Source organism: Apteryx mantelli, chromosome 3, assembly GCF_036417845.1.
Source record: "Apteryx mantelli isolate bAptMan1 chromosome 3, bAptMan1.hap1, whole genome shotgun sequence".
Taxonomy (NCBI): Eukaryota; Metazoa; Chordata; class Aves; order Apterygiformes; family Apterygidae; genus Apteryx; species Apteryx mantelli.
In genome coordinates, this window is record NC_089980.1 from 29760171 (window position 1) to 29781658 (window position 21488).

Genomic DNA, 21488 nt, shown 5'->3' on the forward strand with positions numbered 1-21488 from the left:
TCACTGAAAGATGTATAACTTATTTCAATTAACCAAGAGAGTCACTCAATTCCTATGGGATAGCAAACTTGCTGCAAATTTACACCTCAACTGCCTACTCATTTCCTCCAACCCCCAAAAAGTGCAACATACAGATCTTCATAGATAAGTCTTCAAAGTCTAAGTTAGAAGGGTTAGAAGGTAAGAGTCACATAAATCATGACCTGTAACAATTTTGTTCAACTAAACAATGCAGACGAGACAATACTAGAAATATTTGCATACTTGCTTGACATGATACATATGATTAGTCTGACTAAAGACATTCATAGTTAAGCAGATGTATACATCTTTATACAGAATAAACATCACGAAATTTGTCTACTGATCCACTGACAGAAAATTAGAACAAACTCTGGGATTTATATATTATAAAAAAGGATTATGTTTTATAATCTTATCATTACGATCCAAGTTCCCTCACTTGAAAATATCTGTTTAGTGTAACTTTGATAGTTTATATAAATAAACAAACATACAAATAAAAAAAAGATTCTCTGTACATGCACACACATACACACGCATGCCCCTTCCCACCTGCCAAGAAAACTAACAATATGAGCACTAAACTTACAAAGTTTGCTTTAGGTTGACAATTTAAATCTCTAATTTTAAAAATCCTAAGCAAGCAGAAATAATTATAGTACACTGCAGCATTATGGATTCAGCACTTGCTTCAGAAGACTAAGTGAGACCATGCATAGCTTAGGTTCTACTCTATCAATTCTGAAACAAGTATTAAGTCACAGTTACACTGTCACAATATTTTAATTCTATTCCTTAAGTATTTTAAAATATACACCTATTCCCTTAAAGCATTTATCACACTTACTTTACAAATAAGCTTGTCAAACTGATTTTAATAAGTCTAGTATTTGCTTGTAACTCTAAAGGCAAGTTATAAATTGTCACAGTGTTCAGTAAACAGTTACCAAGGAAAATAATCTCACTGAGCTCAACCATAGTGTTTGTCTGACTATCTACTTACTAAAGTGGATCACAAACTGGTCTCAACGATTTTTATTTTTTTTTTTAAACACTCCTCAGGCTACGTTTATATGGAAGAGCGTAGATTAGAAGGAATGTATATAAGGTTTTGGGGTTTTTTTTTAAGTTTTGAAAGAATCTTAAATCAAACATGAAGTAGCCAGCCTGAATGCAAATAGTTTTTTTTATAGTATTTTTATTATATATCAGTAAGATAATTCTTCAGTACTTTACCACTTTCTTTCTTTACAGTACCAGGTGAATTTACAATACTACGATTCATAAATTACTAGAAATCATAAATACACAGTTTGCTATATTCACACAAGACGATGTGAGGTGTATGGCTGTAGCCATTTTAACTGTCAGAATATCCGAGTTTTCAAATAATGCAATACTGCCACTAAGGGTAGGCAGGTCACCATTCTATAAAGCCTCAGGTGTTAAAACAGTGAGAGGAAAAAAAACAAAACAAAACAACAACAAAATCAGGCCTGTAACACCTGAACTATTCCATACAGATGTAAACATAATATTTAAACTTACCTGAACTGCACAACCAAGCAAAAGCAAGAGGAGTTTTTTTATTTCTTCAGTACCTGGCTCTAAGATGAAAGAAAACAAAAAGCAAAAAAGGTAGCTGTAAATAATGGTATGTTGAGAGTTTCTTCCCCTGTCCCCCACAAAACACCAGTTTCTCTCTTTTTTTTTTTAAATATAATTTACATTAACCTAATTTTGAAAAATAAAACAAAGAAAAAAAAATCTCTCCACCTTTTAGCTATGTCCTTTTTGCCTTTAAGCTGGCAACTTTCAATGCTTACAAATAGCTTAACACCCATAGGTAATTTCAAACAGAAAAAAAACCCACATTATTTCAGCCCTTCAATACAGAAAAACCTAAGGGTGATATTTTCAGAAGTGCTTTGGACACTTACAATCAAGTTTTGAAAGGAATCTCAGGTATCTAAAGATATTTACAAAAATGCTTACATTATATGCCCCCCCCAAGCTGTAAGAGTTAGGTGACTAAATTATTTAAATTATTTCATAAAGCTGTATTAAATATTCATCTGTATCTATAAACATCAAAATGTATTTCAAAATCTGGCCATAAACATCTGAATCTCTTACAAAAGCTTTAATTAAAAAGAATTCTGTTTACAAATTAGTAAAGAACTATCTTATTTTAAACACCCAGAATGTCCTGGTACTGCTACTACATACAGCACACAATTTATAACTGTTATAAACAAACACTTTAAGGATAGCAAAATAGCTCAGACTAGTTGGAAATAAACTCTACATAAAAATACATCATTTTGCATTACTGAAACAGAGAACGCTATCCATTCGATTAGCAGTAGATTAGGAGTAGAAGCGTCCAAACAGCTTCCATTCTCCCATATACTCTGGATTTCAGCCAATAATTAGTAGCTGTGCTGTCAAACATAGTAAAGCTGAGTCTGGCTAGAAATCTGACTTTCATTCTTCAGAACTGCGTTCTGAAACACTGCTGGTGTAACTACTACCCATACTGACAGGCTCATTCTCATTTCAAATACCAAATACCACACTGAAGGTGGAGGACGTACTAAGGTATGCATAATCATTCTCGAACCTGACCAAAGTTACTGAAGTCCCTTGTACTGAAGGACTCAGTTGGTAATCCCAGATGATCTCCAGTGCCCATGAGATGATGACTAGCATCCAAAAGAAAGCTTAACCAGAAAGCTTAATCTTCATTTTGAAATGGAAATCTTCTGAACCTTTTGAATGGAATCTTCTTCTACTTTAGGTAGCTAAGTCTGTTTTGGATAAACTCCCACAGAAGAAAGTTGCAACTCATTCACTTACAAGAATCTGAAAAACTGCCCTTTGATTTGACCCACTGGAGTATTTTGTAAGTGAAATAAATGTAAAATCCCTCTCAAAAAAACATAGATATGAGGTAATCTTGATCAAAATAGGAAAGTAAAAAACAATCAGAAAAAGGATACTGATCTCTTAATGATTTTGACTAGCTTTCACTTAAAAAAAAAAAAAAAAAAGCAAGCCTGCTGTCATAAAGCAGAGATGAAAAACGCTAAGCTTTTCCACCTTCCTCATGGTTTCAGGAGTTCTCTGTGCATTGTAATATTACTTTTCAATATAGATTCAATCTGCTTCTTTTAGAGGGAGATGCGTACAATCCCACTGAACAGATATTGCTTAATTTTTCAAAACCAGGTTTGTCAAGTAGATATATGAGAAAGAACATGCCCTCAAATGGGAGATCTTTAATCATTATATGGACTTCCTGTATCCCAAAGACTGGAGCCATGAAGTCTTTTACATAGAAATAGAAAAGGTCAATGAACATGCTTCCATCAGAAGCATGCTACTTCAGCTAAAGAAGGAGAACTCCTACCTGGCTGCATACCTAAATTTATATAAATTCAGCAGCATATTGTATCAGAAGGAATCCATGCCAATATCTCATTTTCTAAATTTGTTTACTGCACTAAATTCATAAGATGCTTTTTTAAAAGCAATTACTGAACTTCCCTTGGACACTGTCATCTGCCCAGCTCTTCAGCATCTCTGACTGGCTGTTAAAAGCCTACCTACATATTGTTTCCATGCATCTCCTCCCCCTCTGAAGGAATTTGGCAAAATATTGAACAACCTCAGCCTCTAACTGCTACCAACCCTCCTGTATGTTTTTCTTCCTTTTCTCCATCACTAACACAGAAGTAGCTCATTGGTGCTTCTCTTCTAAGCCCTCTGACTTGCTGCTTGAACTTTGTTCCTATCCTATCCTTTGATCTTCCTCACACTCACTCTTATCCCTTACATTCATATCCTCTGTAGCTTTCCATCCTCCTGACTTGCTCCCTTGGAAATACGAATTTTAGTCTTTAAAGGCTTTAGTCTTTCCTTTTCCCCTCCTCCTTTAAAGAACATTTGCCTCTTCATTATCTCTTTTTCCCCTCTTTCCTCTGTCATTCAACTTCACAGTTAGAATCACAGCCTGTAGCTCTTCACCAGTTTTCTCCTCAAACTGGCTTCCCGCCAATTTGCTCAACTGAAATGTTTCTTGCTGAAGTCTCTGAAGACCTCTTTTTAACCAAATCTCAGATCCAGCATTCTATCTGCATTTTCCTTGATTAACCAATGTTTCCGATACAGTCAAACATGTTTCCTGAAATCCTATCCACCCTCAGCTTCTGCAGTTTGTCTTCTCCTGGTATTTCTCTACTAATCATTCTTTAAGTGCAAAGCAATGCAAAGGGAAATAACTGGGAGACGTTCCTGAGAAAAAACACACAGATGTGGTCTAAGCTTTAGTGGACCAAATTCTCATCACTAACAGAATCTACTTTTACTAGGGGGCTTGCCTTGATACAATCAGTTTTACAGAGCAACCCTCTGGAAAGGTCACAGTTTTGATTTTGCTACATTGGTTCCTCCCCACCCCCCCCCCCCAAAAAAAAAAAAAAGGAGTGACAGGATAAGGTCCTCTCCAAGTCAGCAGCAGAGTAGTCTTGACTTTCAAAGTGGAAAGCTTCTGGAAAGCACCCAAAAGAACAAGTGTATCTTCTGATTCAGAAGATTCAGTTGGGCAAGTCTTTGAAGCATCCTCAAAGAATATTGTCCATATGTAAGAATTTTCCTTAGTACACGGGATATGCTCCAGTAAAATCCATGCTTTCTCACAAATCTGTAACTTTCCCATAGGGAAAGTGATGCATATCCCACCAGAGGCTCAAACAGCCAAACCACAAAAGCTACCTCTTAAAGAGAATTAAAAACGGCACTACAAAAATAATACTACAACCTGTTTTTTTTTCCCCCCCAATCTACTTTTCCACTAAATTGCTTTTCCACTAAATTTGATCCCTAAGGAAATCCATGGAGTCTTCTGAAAACCTTAAGAAAGTCTGGAATCAAAAGATAAAAATGGATGGATTCTATTCTTTCAGACTACAGAAACCACATTCACGCTTCTTGGTACATATGATAGATTATGGTTATCTGCACGTACAAAAACTAAAAAGGCTGTGACCCTGAGAAGCAAAAGCATCAATAATCAAAAGCAGGAAGTAAAAGTCAACAAAATTAAATCAAGATACCTATATAAATAGGACATATGCAGATGGGAAATGGAAAGCACCAATGTTATGAACCCTGGAATTGAAAAGTGAGGTAATAAAAAGGTGGTTCTTTCTGCTCATGAGAAAAAAAATCTTGTCTCACATACACTGATGCATGGCATACAAGACATCTTTAAAAAAAAAAGGGGGGGGGGGGCCTGCATAGCCTATTAGAGCAGTTCCTAACCTCTCTGCTGAGGTGCTAGCGCATCAGAAGTGGAACACCTGGGACACATTAAGCCCAGGTAAATAAATGCTGCCCAGTCCATAGGGGCTCTATGCAGGCCAGGTGTGTCTGCTCCGTGCTTCTGGAATTGAGAGCATGGTGCAGAGATTCCCAAGTGGCTGTGGAGAGTCAGCTGGGTCCACACAGGCTAATTTTCTTGGTCTGAAAATTGCAACTCTCAGAGCTGGAAGCAGAGAAGGTGGGAGTATGGAGAAGACAGTGTCAGTTCAGGGAAGAAAGCAAGAAGGTAACTGCAATAGTTTTCAGGTAACAATGCAAGAGAAGTAAGAGTTTTGGGAATGGGAAAACAAGGATAAGGAACTGGATCAAGTGAGATGCAACAAGCTGCCAGTTCTTTCAAGAGTGGCTTAGCTGAAGAAGGTTGAAGACATACTATCTGGGAATACAGAGAAGTTATACTGTGTCCTATCAGTGGCTTACTAGCAGCTAGGAAATGCACTCAATATAAATCCTAATGACAGCCAGCACTGAGGTTTGGGCAGAATACATTCAATGTTTAATTTTTGTCAGCTATGGACCTTTGGTGTGAACAGAGAAAGAGTTACTCATGATTTTTATACCATTTATTTGCTAAAAGTACTTATACAGTCCTCTGAAAGGCTCAATCCTATATGAATGGTATTTCCAGTGAAATAACTACATATTATTACACCAATATTAATTTTCATCTTAGTTAAAAATAAACTTACCAGAAAAAGGATTTTTGCCAATTATTAATACATTTGGCAAAGACATCATGATCAACTGCTGCAAAGTCTCCTACAAAATTAAAATATTATTTAAATCATATGTATTAAATGAAAGCAAACATTAAATACTAACCACCACCTAAACTGAAATGAATACTATATGAGTATCTTTAAAATTACACAGATCTTAATACATACATACTTAATACTTAATTATTTGGGCTTCAATTTAAAAACCTGAAGTATGCACTGATTCTACAAAAGCTTTGTTTTGTTGGTTGCAACATCATCTCAATATAGTGAAGTCTTCTAGTGGCAATGAGCCCGTTTACAGATGTTATGCCAACTAGATCCTGTTTCAGAGAATGTAGTAAAATTGCTTTAAATTACTAATGTTTATGTTTCTGTGACTAGCTTACTGATAAATGTTTGTTTGCTTTAAGTTTCATCTATATCACGAAAGATCAACTTCTTCTGAGGCCTTGCCAAAACCTGGATGTGAAAATTACAACTTTTTGGATGCAGTTATTACTAGGACAATCCTGAATATAAATATACAAAATCCTATTTGCATGAGCAGGGGGAATTTTAGTTTGGGTAAGACCCACACATGCAAGCAGCAGCTCTGCCTATCTATTCTATGTATTGTATCATCGGATAGTTACTGTCAGTCAGTAATGGCTGTAAATCAGATCAAATCCCCAGTCTAGACAGAGCCTAATTCTTCTGAAGCAGTCTTTCTCCTCCTCTTCCCAGATGTTTATTCACAGCAGATGCCATTCTATCTGCAGCTCTAAAGTCATGCTTTTTGTTTTTCCACAGTAACAGACCATAAAATGTTCATCTCCCAAAAGCACAATATTCTGGAACCAACACTGCTTTTCAATCAAAAGGCACATATTATGTCCATATGGTAAATTTAAATACAACAACTAACACAAAAAAAGTCAATTCATTCCATGTCAAACCTGAAAAATGACAATACTTCTTGAAAAACCACCTGTGGAAAATATGATTAGCTACAGCTACACTTGAAAGCTGTGACCAGTTAACATATATGACATAGAAAATTATATCTAAATTAATATTACTTAAAAATATGTACTCTCATTGCACATGCCTAAGACAAATTATGAAGAGGTAGGTAATAGCTTTGACCTACTCAAATATCATGAATTTTAAACAAACAAACGACTCTTGTACTTCTGAGATCTTAATAAAGAACTATGATCAATGATTAAAAAAAGTGATGTGCACCACAGGAATTTTTAAATCAATCAAGAACAGACAAAATATAAGAAATTCGATGAGTGAATTTATAGCTACTACTTAAGAGAATCACGTGCTTTAAAAAGTGGAGGTATGGTAGCTTTGGAGGGTGGGGGGTATATGCATGTGGGGGGAGAGGGGGGTCCTAATAGCCCTAATAATTAAATTATGCTATTATGAAACTGTTCTTACTGTGAAGCAGAGTACAAGGAGAGGAAAACAAGAAATATTGTCCTTTATGGACTAATGACATTATCAGCTCTTTTCTTACTAGCCCCACCTGTTTTGTCATACAGTGCTACTTCATTATGTTAATCAATAAACTCAAAGCAATTGTTCTCAATTTGTGTTTACTTTTGAAGCAACTGCTTCTATGTAAAACCTTAAAAAAAAAAAGTCAGAACCTGCTGTCCCAAAGTTCATGTATTTCTTTTACCTTAATCGATCTCAAAGTTCATCTACCTTAATCTGCAAAACTAAATTAGCCCTCTCTACAAATTCTGCCTTGCTTGTAAAAACTTTTAAAATTCATTAATATTTATTTTAAAAAAGGCTCGCACAGGATCTGACAAGTAAGGCAGATGAAAAGGCCACAAGAGTCATGTATCTGCATTATATTAAACCCCCAAGACTTGCCAAAACTCAAAGAAAGTACAGTTCTCCTGAGTCACTGCTGCTGAGAACAATTCCACAGTCTTATGTAGCCAGGAAATTTATAGGCCCAAAAGCCTGATTTGGGACCTAGCAATAGTTAGGTAAACCTGTAAGAAAGTATAGTGGCTGCATTAGAAAGAGAAGATGCAATAGTTTATAGAGAAGGTCTAATAAATGTATTTTTGCATAAATGATGCAGAAACCTAAAAACTTGCATAATTTAATATAAAATTTTAATTTTGAATCACAGCAGGTTTGGGGGCAAGTACATGAACAACAATTGGAATAAACTAGTATAAACAAGTTCACAGTAAAAAGTTTTAAGAGTTAGGATAACCCAATGCTAAAAAATGAAAAATCCTCCATTAATATCTTATTCCTAATGTAAGGCATTAAATTTGTATTCAGTAGTGATTATAATGAATGGTCAACATAAAATTCGTCAGTCTTTCTTTAAAGGATTTCTTTATCATCACTGAAAAATAAAGAATCGCTTTGAGAATGGAATATCATAGTCTGCCTTTATAAATTAAGGAAACTAGACAAATCCCAGATTTCAGAACTTATTTCTCCAGTAGGCAACAAATACTTCTTTTTTTCCAAAGAGCACTAATATGAATTAAAGCATTTTAATGCTTTTTGATCTCAGATAAAAGAAAAACGTAAGCATATTTAATGCATGTATAGATAAACACTATTTTAGGGTATGAAGTGAGGATTTTTGAGGGTTTTTAAAATTTTTTTTTTTTAGCAGGAATGATGTTATACAAAACTAGAAAAATAAACTTGTCTGAAGATGATAATATAAGAAGAATCATAACATATGCAGTTTGTTTACTATTTCATCTTTGCTAAGCTTATTTTCTTCCAAACGAAATGAAAATAACTTCTCAATAAGTTAACAAGGGTAATTAATTCTTTATTAAGCAAGAACAGCTGCAAACACTATCTGTAATAGGTATTCATTTATTCTTTAAGTTATCTACCTATATCAGATGGTACATTTCATTGCTTTTTTACTTGTATATTATGTGTCTGTTTCTCAGGTCAGGATCTAGCAGTTAAGGCAGTCATTCAAACTATTATGCATCCTTCTCAACTAGATACAGGTACATTACAGCCTTCTTCCATTTTACATTCAATCTCAGATCTCGGGCATTCCATTCAGAACATATAGTAAACATGATGCCTGCTCAGACAGCTGCCTGAAGCACTCAGGAATGACATACTGCAGGCTGAGACAGGTACCTTCAACTGAATTCCAAGGCATCCATCAAGCATTAGCTTTTCTGCCTTGGATAAATTCACAGGTGACAGGGACTGAAGTGACCCCTTCTTGAAACTGAGTTTGCTATACTGACTTGCTAACCCATGTGCAGGCTGCAGGAAAACACCAGCTGCCAGGCTGCACCAACTTGGAGAGGAAACAAAGAAAACCCTGTCTTTGAATTCCCCAAGCCTGGCATTAACGAACCCTCTTTCTGGAACTATCCGCATGACCTTAGAGAAGAAGCTGTAAAACTGATCTATGGGGAAATATGCAGGCACAGTTAGAGGCACTGTATTTCCTGCTGCAGCCCATGGAGCACCTACTGCGATCACTAGGGATACCTGAGCAAAAGCAGTGCGAAAAGCTGTAACCTAGATAACTCGATGGAGCACATTCCAAATTTTTTTTAAATTAAAACTAAGATTTAACCCTCAAATACAAAGAGTCTTCAACAGAAGAACAATGTTCTAAGTTGACAGCAATGATTCTCTGAAATGAAGTTTAAAGGTAGAAATCCCTTTTTTTCATTTCAGCATTGTACACACATCCTGATCACAGCCTCATTTGGGAATGATGAGCCACAGGAGAAATGTGTCATGACAACTATCCTCAGTATTGGATGGAATATGAACTCCAGCTTTATCAAGTGTTTCAGATATATCACATTTTTTCTTTGATCTTTGTTTCAGTTCTGTATAAGTTAAATATGAATGAATTCTTTGATTTTCATATACTTAAAGGAATCCCCTCCTTTTTTCCTGAGAGATGCAGGTAATTTTAGCATTGTTCTATTTGGACAAAAGAAATGGTTGAACCCTTTACACTTTGCCCTCTCAATTTCAGTCTCCAGTGACTGTTAAATAAATTCAGTCCTCACAAGCCTACCTATCTTAGATTTTCATTTTTTAAACTGGAAAAAAGTTTTCATCTTTCAAGCTCTTTTCTTTAAGGTCATCTACTCTTGAACACATTAGAGTAAAACTTGGTAACTCTGGAGTAAAATATTCTATTGCCTACTGTTTGAGCAAAAATAGAAGATGAAATTAACAAAGGGGGATAATTTGAAGAGTTCTGCTGGTCATCACTGCACCCCTTCCATGCCCAGATTTCAAGGGTAAATTACTTTCCATCCATTAGTTACAGAACCCTCCGAAATTTGAGAGTGTAATAGCTCCAGATGCTAGCTACAGTGAACAATAACTTCAAGCACTTTGATAAATATAAAACATCTTCAAAAATAAATGGAAAGTAGAAAAGAGAATGAGATAGAGAAACTTCCCTTTCTCAAATGCTATTTTTATATCAGAAAACCTATCAACCATCATGACAATCTGTTATACCAAATGGCTTTCCAGAGCACATTCAAGAAACAGTCCACTCAGAGAAATGTCACCTGACTACGTATTCAAATAAAACATAGTAACACCAAGCAAGAATTTGGGACAGAAACAAAGAATGCAGTTTCAGCTGGAAGTGGTAATTTAGAAGATACAGGACAGCGAAATACATTCTCCGAATTGAAATATTGCCAGATTATCACAATTAACATTTGTGCATAGAAACATGTACCAAGAAATCATTAACAAGAGGTAAGAATTTGGTTTTGCAAAAAGTTATTACCAGCTTTTACTCTGAAATAGTGTCAAATGAAAAGTATCGCATTCTGAACTACTAACATTACTTCACACTAGTTAAAAACACTGACAAGGTACCATCCCTTTTCAAGTAATTTTTTTCCAGGATAAAAGAAATTCAAGGTCAGCTTTGATTTTGCAGTATCAATTAAATCAAACTATGGTTGTCAAAAACAGAAGAAAAGTCTAAATATACAGAAGCACACACACAACCAGAAGACTTGCTGGTTTTTTTTCCTACTGTTTGAAGCTGCTGGTTTTCTTCTGCTGTTTGACCTTTAAATGCTAAAGTCATTTAAGCAGAGATGCATACTTGCAATAACTGTATGCAGTATCTCAGTGTATGTTACAGTGTATGTAATAGACAAACAGTTGAATTCGGTTAACTTGTCAGTCTAGAGGCAAAACATTATAATTATAATCAGTTAACCATAACCAAAGGCCTAGTCCTACAGATGTAAAGAGGACCTTCTACATTGTAAAGAGGACAAGCTTGCTGCTGTATTTCACTGAGCCCTCCCCAAAATTTGGTAGGGCTCTATAGTCACATCCACACAACTCTGGTAAATCACACCTGAGGACTGCAGCACCAGCATTCCCTAGCTTGTAGTACCTTGCCATTGTATACGGTTGCGCATAAGTAAGTTCTTATAGCAGTTCCAGGCTGCTTCTGTTATACTCACATTGCACAAGGTAGTCCTGTGCTCAACATGCCCGTAAGTCCTTTCAGCTACTGTCCCTCCATAGATCCTTTTAGCACTTTCCCCATGACAGCTGCACCACACATACTCCAGAACTGCCTGCTAACCTACCCTAGGAGTACTGCACAACTGTCACCATTATTAAAGGTATAAGGCTATCAAGTTTTCTCACTACCTTCCCAGGAGTTGTTTCTGTCTGTATATATCAACCCTTATAGGGCAGAGCAAACACATCTACCCATAGGCTTAATGCCCAAGTTAACGCCCATACAGGTACTCACAGATGTTTTATCTCCAAGTATACTCTTAACCCAAACAGCAGTGGTCAAACCTAAGCTGCCTGTCACAGAGACAAAGAGAGAATGAAAGACAGGTAACAGCAAGATAAGATTCTCCAAGTGCAGCTCTCCAAAGAAGCACTTCAAATTAAGCACAGCCCGATGACAAGAACATTTGCACCACAACAACCTGAGCTTCCAAGAAACCAGAGTTCCCTCAGTCTCTGAAGATAAGCTTTGAAATAAACACTGCCAGATACACTGACAGACTTCACTACTCCTGCCATGTGGGAGGCATTCATTTGGAAGGCTCAGGCCAATTAGGCGCACACAGCATGGCAGTCCAAGCAACGATGAATCCAGCAGATCCCAGAACAGAGGCGTTTCTGACTATAAAAAGATCTTTGTCTGGTTTCCCAATTGAAAAACAGAACGATGGGGAGAACAGAGTCTATGAGCACAGAAGTCAGCTGCATGAAACGCTAAACTCATTGGAACACCTTCCCCAGATATTTTTTTTAAATCTCCTGCAACAATCCAACACATACCCCAGTGCACTAATTCTGAGAACACCTATAAGAAAATGGGACTTGACTTCTCTCATGAGCAACAATATGAGAGCTGCAGTGAATCTCTGTGTGAGGTAACTTCTTCCCCACTTCTGCTCAGGACTATAATCAAAGAAGCTGCTGTATGAAACCTTTAGATAGCTCTGTACAAGAATGAAAGACAGCAGACAGGCAAGCTTTTTCAGCAGCGCTATTCTGACTAGGCTATCCATAACTGGAGTAGGCAGCAAAGAAATTTATGGTGCACAGTGTTTATCAAGTGGCATACTTCTTGCTGTGTTCTTGTAGTGTAGTTGCCCCATTCCTCTTGCCTTAACCAATTACCAAAGAAAGACCCCTCAAAACCAATCATCTGTCTCTGAAAAGCCTGCCCTACAATACGAGGTGTAGACGTGGCTTGTCAGTCCTTTCTGGGAAACAAACTTCCATGGACTGAGACATATGAATGCCATGCCTGCATGAAACCTGGCAAAGAGACCACAAAATGGAGAATGGCCAGAAACTATGCAGGTAAGAGAGGCCTGGAAGTGAGGACGCACCTAAGGAGACTACCCCTGCAAGCAGCCACATTACAAGAAGTGTGACATTTGATCATAGGTCAGACTAATGAACACCTCAGGACCCTGCTTTGAGAAGTGGATAACAGAGAGCTCAGTAGGGTTTTCATACTGGAACACTGCACTTGAAACAGATGAATAAAAACAATCAATGGTTTTGCAGCTACAGGTCATTCCTTAACATTACTCTCCAAACCAACCACCACAATGCATAAAGTGCTCTGGGTACATGCAGGCATATTCGAGAGAACATCAATGCAATGCATGCGAAAAACATTTTTAAATTTAAACAGGCATTCTAGTTTGGCTAAACACCTTTATTGCTACTAAAACGCCAGACATACAATGTTTGCAGTTCCCCTCACTTGTAGTGTATGAAGAGGCTGGTATCTCACAAGACTAGAGTCCTGAAAGTTTGGGGGGGGGGGGGTATACACAGTTGTAAATACACACTTGCATAAAACAAACTGGAACCATTAAAGGCATGGTGACTGATTTTAACATTTATTGAGTAAGCAAACCTTTTTATTTTAAAAAGGCTAGCATAAAGTATTCCTAACACAAAGACTTCAAGCAACATTCAAAATTTTGAATCATTCAGGGATAAATTACCTATTGGTAAGCAATCCTGTATGATACTATTGCACTAGGACTAGCTGATACTGTAAGGCCAGAGAAGCACAGAGAATGTTTTGTATTCAAATGAAGAGTGCTCCTATCAGTGGTTGTGTTTCCTGTCATACCAGTTATGTGAAACACTAATACCTGTTCAGAAACGACTAGCCTCAGGTAGCAGGAGGGGGAAAAGCATTTGGGTCTTAGCAGACATCACTTATCCCCACATGCAGTAGTTGCCAAGACAAGAATGACATGAAGTATGCATATGCACAAAGTGCTAGCTAGAAAGATGTGTAGTGACTGACCACTGCTGCTCCAGTCCTTACATGTTTGGATGCTAGGCAGATTTGGATTGCTTGGCAACCCTGACCTTGGCGTTTGGGAATGGGGTATGAGAACAGAGCGGGATGGAAATCAGTGATGTCAGAAGTAATGTTTCAAGGAGGGTGGTTGAGGAGTTGTTGCCCTACTAGTCCACCACACACGCAGCTTTCTGATCCTCATAGGAAAAGCAGAGGGGCAGACAGGCTCTGGTTCAAGTCATGGTTATCCATGGTTAGTCAGTCTTGAGAATCCTCTCTAGTGATACATGATCCAGACAGTAAGTGAGGGCTGGAAATTTTGATTGTGCTTTGGAGTTTTTGAGGACGTATACTCTGTGTGTACACAAGACAGACAGCACGCTCTGTACAGGCTCTGCCATGATGCACTGTAAGAGGCAGATCAAAGCAGATTTCCTCCCAGATATAGTGGTTGCCTAGACTTTCCTGGCAGGAAGGTGTAGGAAGGTGTAGAAGGAGGGGAACAAAAGGGCACACTATAAGAGACACTGGTGATATCTGCAGTGTCCTACTACAGTGTGCCCGCTGCTCAGTCTAGGTTCTGCATCTAGAAAGCACAGTATCAGTTCTTACCTATTGCACAAAACTAAGACACAAAAATTCAATGGCTATTTTATAAATGTAAATTATCTCATCATTGCACTTGCTATTAATTTCTGTTTGATTTTTATCATCTCACTGATCTTTGCTATTAAAAAACTAAATTGCAATAAATTTCACCACATTTTTCTTACAAAGATCAAGTTTGTAGACTAAATGCAGGGGTAATAATTTTCATATACACAAAACTTGCCTCAATTCATAGAATACTGACACACACCATTTAATGTACTATATGAGCAGTTAAAAAGCAGAATATATATTATATAAACAGACTTTCATTCAAAAAGTATTTCTGGAGTCCTCTTTCAGCTGTGAAATAGGTATGTAAACAAAAATTTTGACCAGGTATATAAACAAACATGAAACCATACAGGTATAGCAAAATACCCATCTTATCTTTGTTACCATTAAAGCTGAATTGTAAAAGAATATTTCGAAACAATTCTAGGTAAAGCATAAGAAAATTACTTACCTGATAGTAAGTTTTTATTTGCTTCACCAGAATTGACAAATTTTGAATCCTTAATGATGCATCATTATTGACTTTTTTGTTTATTCTCTGGCTGGCAGACTTTGGATTGCTGCAAGAATTAAATTAAAAAAATTAAACACGCTGAAAATTAGTCTTTAAACTTCTCTCTAAAACAAATGATATAGTTAATGTGCCAACATAACAACTTCTTGTCCTGGTTACCATGAGTTTTTTTCCCCCACAAGCAAATAAGGAATTATGGAAGTGACTGCCAGAGGCAGAGAGAAATTAACTGAAACATCCATTTCTGATATGGCTAGTCAGCTTAGCACCCTTTTTGGCTATTAATGCAATATATAACTGGTAACATCTGTCAGAAATACAGGAGTTTGGATACGAGAAGAGGAAAGTTTCTGTGGCTGCAGACAGCGCTCCACTTCTGTATAAGCAGCCTCATTTCTGAGGGAATACAAAAATTGGAACATGGCTATAATGTAAATATTCCAACACACACAGCACACATTGGTAATCATTCTTTCATCTCTTTTCCCCCCTCAAAAAAGTAGAAAAGATTTGATGAAATGCAGATTAGTCATTCTTGCAATTCCCCATAACCTACTATGTTATTAACCACATAGAAGAGAGTGCAAACAGCCACTTTGATTTTTCAAGGAAAACAATGCAGAATCAATGCAATTCTCCCACAACACCCCATAAAAGGCTTAGAGAGTTGCTAGAAGATAGTCAATGTGAAGTTTCTTAACTCTGACAAAGGTACTTGATACATTTGCACGCAGCATTTTAAAGAGCTTAAATGATATTGTAAAATGAATTTGCAACTAAGCTAGAAAACTGTACTCAAACAAGAAATTATCAACTTATCACTGTCAAACTGGAGGTTCCTGTGAGGGTGTGTCTGATTTTATTCAACATTGTCATTAATGATTTAGACAATGGAATACAGAATACATGTACAAGAACTGCCACTGGCACAAACTGGGAGGAATCAAAAGCACTTCAAAGAATGCTATGACAGTTCAGAATGATCCTTGTAAACTGAAGAAGTGGACTGAGAGGAATGCAATATTGACAATATTGTAGGAGCCACAACCAAATACTAATGAACAAGAACACCACTGTCAAGAAACCCCTACTTCTTTAATTTGTTAACAGGAGTGTTGTCTAGAAGAGAGACAGTTATTCACCACACAGTACGGATGATGGTTCAATCAATTACTATGAAGCCACACTTCAGCAAAGGTCTGGATTTGTACTTTATCACTGGTGAATCACCTAGATTCCAAGTAGCATGCAAGGGGTGCTCATTGTAGGCCTTCCCTCAATTTCTTCAGGATACGGTATTACAAGTTGAAGTGTTACACATTTGTACCTGGAAAATTGGAACTGCTTATTAAAAAGCTCATTCAGCCCACAGAGCGCACTCCTGAGGAGTCTCTTAAAAGGAGGTTGAATGGAGCAGGCTTTAAGTTAGCACGAACTGTCTTGGCCGGACACCGAGAACCTGCAACCCGAAAGCCAGATGCTACTGATGTAAGCTAACTGAAGGCTGTGCAGAGGACAACAGAAAAAACGTACATCATACAGAACAAGTATACAGTTTATTTAAAGAACCTTAAACATGATAGTATTTTTTACCTTAATCTAAATTATGATATAGCTCTAATTTGACTTTATCATAGTAGATACCAGGATCCAATTTTTAGCTTTGCTACAAATAATCCCATATAACCTCTCAACTAGCCTCAAATTCTTCCATCAGTAAAACAGAATAACTTTTTTAAACCCATAATAATTTGAGGTATTAGTACAGTAAGTGCTATCTACCACTTGACAGCTTTAGTCTAGATAATGGCAAAAGCTTGCCCTCAGAAGTCACTATTGCCTTCTATAACAATGAACTTCTACCTGATGAAATGTAAAGTTTTCATCTTTTGCATTTTGTTCATTCAGCTCAACTACTGTCATTGTGCAACACAGGAAAAGGGAATGACAAAGCCCATGACTTCCGAGAGACTAAAAAGCACTTGAAAGGTTCCTGGAGCACAGACATACGGGGTTTTAAACTGGGCATTTGTGGAAAGAGACACTGAAGAACAGAAGGAAGGACAGAGCTCCAGCTACAAAAGCAATGTATATGACATTATAGTTCAACAGATCCAAAACAAATGACTGCACCCTTAAGCAGAACTGTGGTAACAGTAAGTGCGGTTATGTACGCACAAAATAAATACTTATTCTAATATTTAAAATTGTAAAAACTTATAAGGGTCTGTCACAGCAGGAAAATGTTACACATTAAAAGTTATGTTTGAATTTCATAGAAGTTATGACAAAGATATTTGAAGTTAACACCCTGATCTTAAGTAAAAACACACTTTTGCTTATATGAACTACCCAGACTACTCATGTGATAAACAGTTTCAATTTAGTTTTTTCTCTTTGACTCAAATCTGCATCTCTTCATAATAAAACTGTGTCAGCACTAAAGAAAAGTTGATTAAACTTTTAATACATTATCATTCACTTGCATACATGACTTCATTACCTAGTTCACTCAAATCATAAATCAAGATATGCCCTTATACTCAGCTCTATTCATTTAGAAGAGCTTAACCCAGAAAGAATTTTCATGTGGTTATTTGTAACACAGATGTTGACTCACAGAAGATCTTGCTTTCCCTGCACACATACTAGTCCACCCCATAGCAAAGACTGCAAATACAAAACAGACTATTGCTTACACATTCATCATCTTAAGTGCATATAAAGTACATAATTATTATACCTAATACATGTATACAAGATTATTGATATACATGGGATCGATACATTCTGTATAGAGACTCTTTACAGCTGTGAAATTTAAATGTAAACAAACAACAACAACAGGCTATACCCTCTACTGCCCTGAACATGATGATATCTTGATTTATTTTGATGCAACTTACTACTTTGATACAGTAGTCTGGTATGCTCTCTGTACAGGTGTGATTATAGACAAATTCACATACTTTAGTTACTTAAATGAACTTTTTATTTGCCTTTTACTGCTTTGCTTTTTTAGCATTTTATAATTTTTAAAAGATATATTTATGTGGGGGGTTTTCAGTCTATTGTTATTAGTATTTCATTATTCGGGAGCATGAGTGGGAATAATGTAGAAAAACCACAGCTGAGAGAGGAAGCAAGATGATATTTAAGATGCACCCGCAACACAGTCATTTTTAAAAAGAAAGTGGTATGCATAGCATTTTGCTTCTTGCATCTATGAATCTAGAAAAAATAGGGCACAGATTCTTCTATGGATAATTCGTCTCTTCCCTAAATGCTAATCACCACATTCCTAAAAATGTTACGAACAAAGTATGCTATAGAATAGCCAACACTATGTGACTTAGATATGATCCTGGATTTATAAATTAGAAGAGTTAATCTTTAGCTGCAAAAGTAACTAAATGGACTAAAAATGATTATACTTTACAGATGTGCAGAACTGTGAAATCCTTTCCAGACTGAATTCACATGAATTCGTTAAAATCAGAAAAGAAAATCCAGGATAAACCCTGCTGACCTGATAGCATACAGAATGAAGTCTCCTATTTCTGCATTCATATCTCCAAAAGGCCAGTTTAGACTCTTAATCTTCGCCTTTAATTTTAACGACTATCAGATTATCTCCAGCTTTTCATCATCTTGAACAGCATTTCTACAGCTGTATGTTTTAGCTGAATCTCCCTTTCCATCATTCAAAAAAAAGAATATCATAACAGCTCTTTATTTAGGATCAACAAAATGAGTGTGTAACCACAAGAATTCAAAACACATATGTCAAAAGCTCACTTCAAAAGCTGTATTAGAAACTTCAGGCAGATCTTGTAAGAACAAGAAATTTAGCATTTGCATAGCACTGTGTCTTCATAACAGTTTACAAACATTAATCTCCACATACTTTTCAGACAAACAATTACTATCCCAATACTGCAAATGGGAAATGAACACAGAAACAAATTCCTAAACAACAGCAAAAATAAACAATGACAAAGATGTACGTGAGAAGGAAAAAAACACAGGCAACTAGAGCTCAAGAGTGCTTAGGACATAAGTTCTTAGTTCTATGCCTTTGTCAACACCGCTATTCTTATGTTTCACACTACAATAATTCACTACTAGCACCAGTATACTAGCATACACCAAAGATCAGGCAAATTTACTTTGTTTTTCACTGAATAATATGAAAATAAATCTTTGAAATCCTAAGTCATAACACTTTGAGAAGATCAGTAAGTATAGAGTGTCATTACATCTGTACCTTGATTTTGCTACTGAACAGCAGCATTTCTCCCCACACTGCAAAAATAAATAAATAACATCTCTCACGCAGTGGACTATCAGATCTCAACAGAATATGAGTATTTTTAGAACAGTTTAGTAGAAACCTTGTCAACAATATTACAAAAAAAATTATTCCTATCTTTCATCCTCAGCTCACATGATCATAATCCAAGTTTCATCTTCTCCAACTTAAACCTTTATGGATCAACTCTGACAAGTTAAGCATGAACAAAGATAGTTAAAACAGTTGTAGTATTAGTCTTGCATCAAAGTTAATGTCTATCAAAGATTTTTGGAGTTACTATCTTAGACTACTACTGAAAGCAAAGTATCATTTCTTTATTTCCACCAAATCACCCCATGACTTCCTCTCCCTATATATTTATGTGGTGCATATCTTTATCTATCAAGACTACCTCAGTGTTGACACACAATCCTTACATTTTATGGAAATTCCAGGCTTCTTTTGTGATAAAAATTATACCACTTTGGGTCAAAAAGTTTCATTTCTGTATATTAAAATGGAAACTATTTGTTTTCATGAATTGCAGGAAACATAGCTGACTGAGGTTGTGAATCTTCTGGGTGAACTTTGTGCCATAGATGTCTTCTAGATGTGTATCTTTATCACTTGAGGAAACTCACAGTCCAACTACACGATCCTCTGCTAGTGAAGACTATCAATAACTTAAAAAGATCAGAATGTCAGGCTCAGGACAACTTGATGCACAGAATGAATTTATTCTAATGATATCTAATAATATTCAGTTTGCCCAAAAGATTATGGCAACAGTTCCAACAGAATAACAATACCCAAAGTTTTCTTAACATTTTTCAGAACAATTTTAAAACAGATTATGGCAACAAGAATATTTTCAGTACATTTGAAGTTTAACCCCTTGCACTTGATGATGGATAAAATTAAGTTAATTAAATACCACTACTAACACTATTTATCTCCACCAATCACCTTTAATATAATTAATCATGTAGCTGCAATAACTCACTGAAACTAGAAGAAAGTGATAGAAGAGTTTTCTTTGGTGACTTTTCTTGTAAATATTGTAATATTGGGCTATTATTCTTCAAACAAGGGAGGTAAAGCTGTCTTTGACACCCTCGGTAAACATTAGCAATGATTAGGGTGACTTTTACTTGGAAATACTGTTTCTAACTCTTCTCAGAGTGAAGTCCTACTTGTACTACCTTCTAGTGCAAACGGGACTTCACTGCTGCACTACAGCAACATAATCTTTCTAACCACATTATATCATGTAAAAATTATACTTTATTAATATAAAGTATAAATAGGCTACCTACTATAATGACCCTGATATTGAAACTTATAAGTTACAGGTCACTTGGTAAATGAAGATTACTTCTGTGTTTGTATTTACCAGTGTTCCCTAATCTTCAGTCACTGCCTTCTGGCTTTCAGATTACGTTTGAACTGTCAGTTTTGACCTGAAAACTGTATTAAACAGCCAAGAACAGGCTTGACAGATCATTACTTCTGCCATACACCATTATCAAAAGAACTGCAATTAGGTCCTTCAGCTGGAACATCCTTATTTTAAAAAGTAAACACTTCCCTCCCTTACTCCCCATTGATAACCAGGATACATCCTCTCAAAGCTTCCACTTTTAAAACTTAGTAGTCTCCTTGATCCACAGAACCCTCTGTTTTGAGTAATCTTCATTTATTCAATAAAAACCACCTTCTCAGGTATCGCCTTATCTCTCTCCTCTCAAAGAGGAAATAACATAGCATGATGTTTTAGCTAGCTAGCTTTATGTTTTCCATTATGTATTGTTAACATAACTGTAATTTGTCAGACTTTCCAAGCCAGGAATAAATACATTGATGTTCTGATCAAACATATTGAAATAGCTAAATGAGGAAAACTAATGAAAAACAATCAATAGGCAAATATATTTTCCTATAAGGAGATAAAATTCTAAACATAAATCTCCAAACATTTTATTGCTTTTAACAGCATGCATCTTCAAATTAACTTCCTGTATTTTGTTGCAACTAATTTATTAGGTTTTTAATAAATTACGTACATTG

General features: G+C 36.2%; 1 protein-coding gene across 1 annotated transcript in view; it reads right to left on the reverse strand.

The window, feature by feature from the left end:
- The window catches only part of CCDC88A (coiled-coil domain containing 88A), a 102880-nt gene that overhangs the window by 56115 nt on the left and 25277 nt on the right, over nucleotides 1-21488 (reverse strand). The window contains exons 4-6 of the mRNA XM_067293022.1: nucleotides 15065-15173; nucleotides 6099-6168; nucleotides 1573-1631 (exon numbers count right to left, since the gene is read on the reverse strand). Of these exons, the coding sequence (XP_067149123.1) occupies nucleotides 1573-1631; nucleotides 6099-6168; nucleotides 15065-15173 (238 nt within the window). The remainder of the gene's footprint in view (nucleotides 1-1572; nucleotides 1632-6098; nucleotides 6169-15064; nucleotides 15174-21488) is intronic.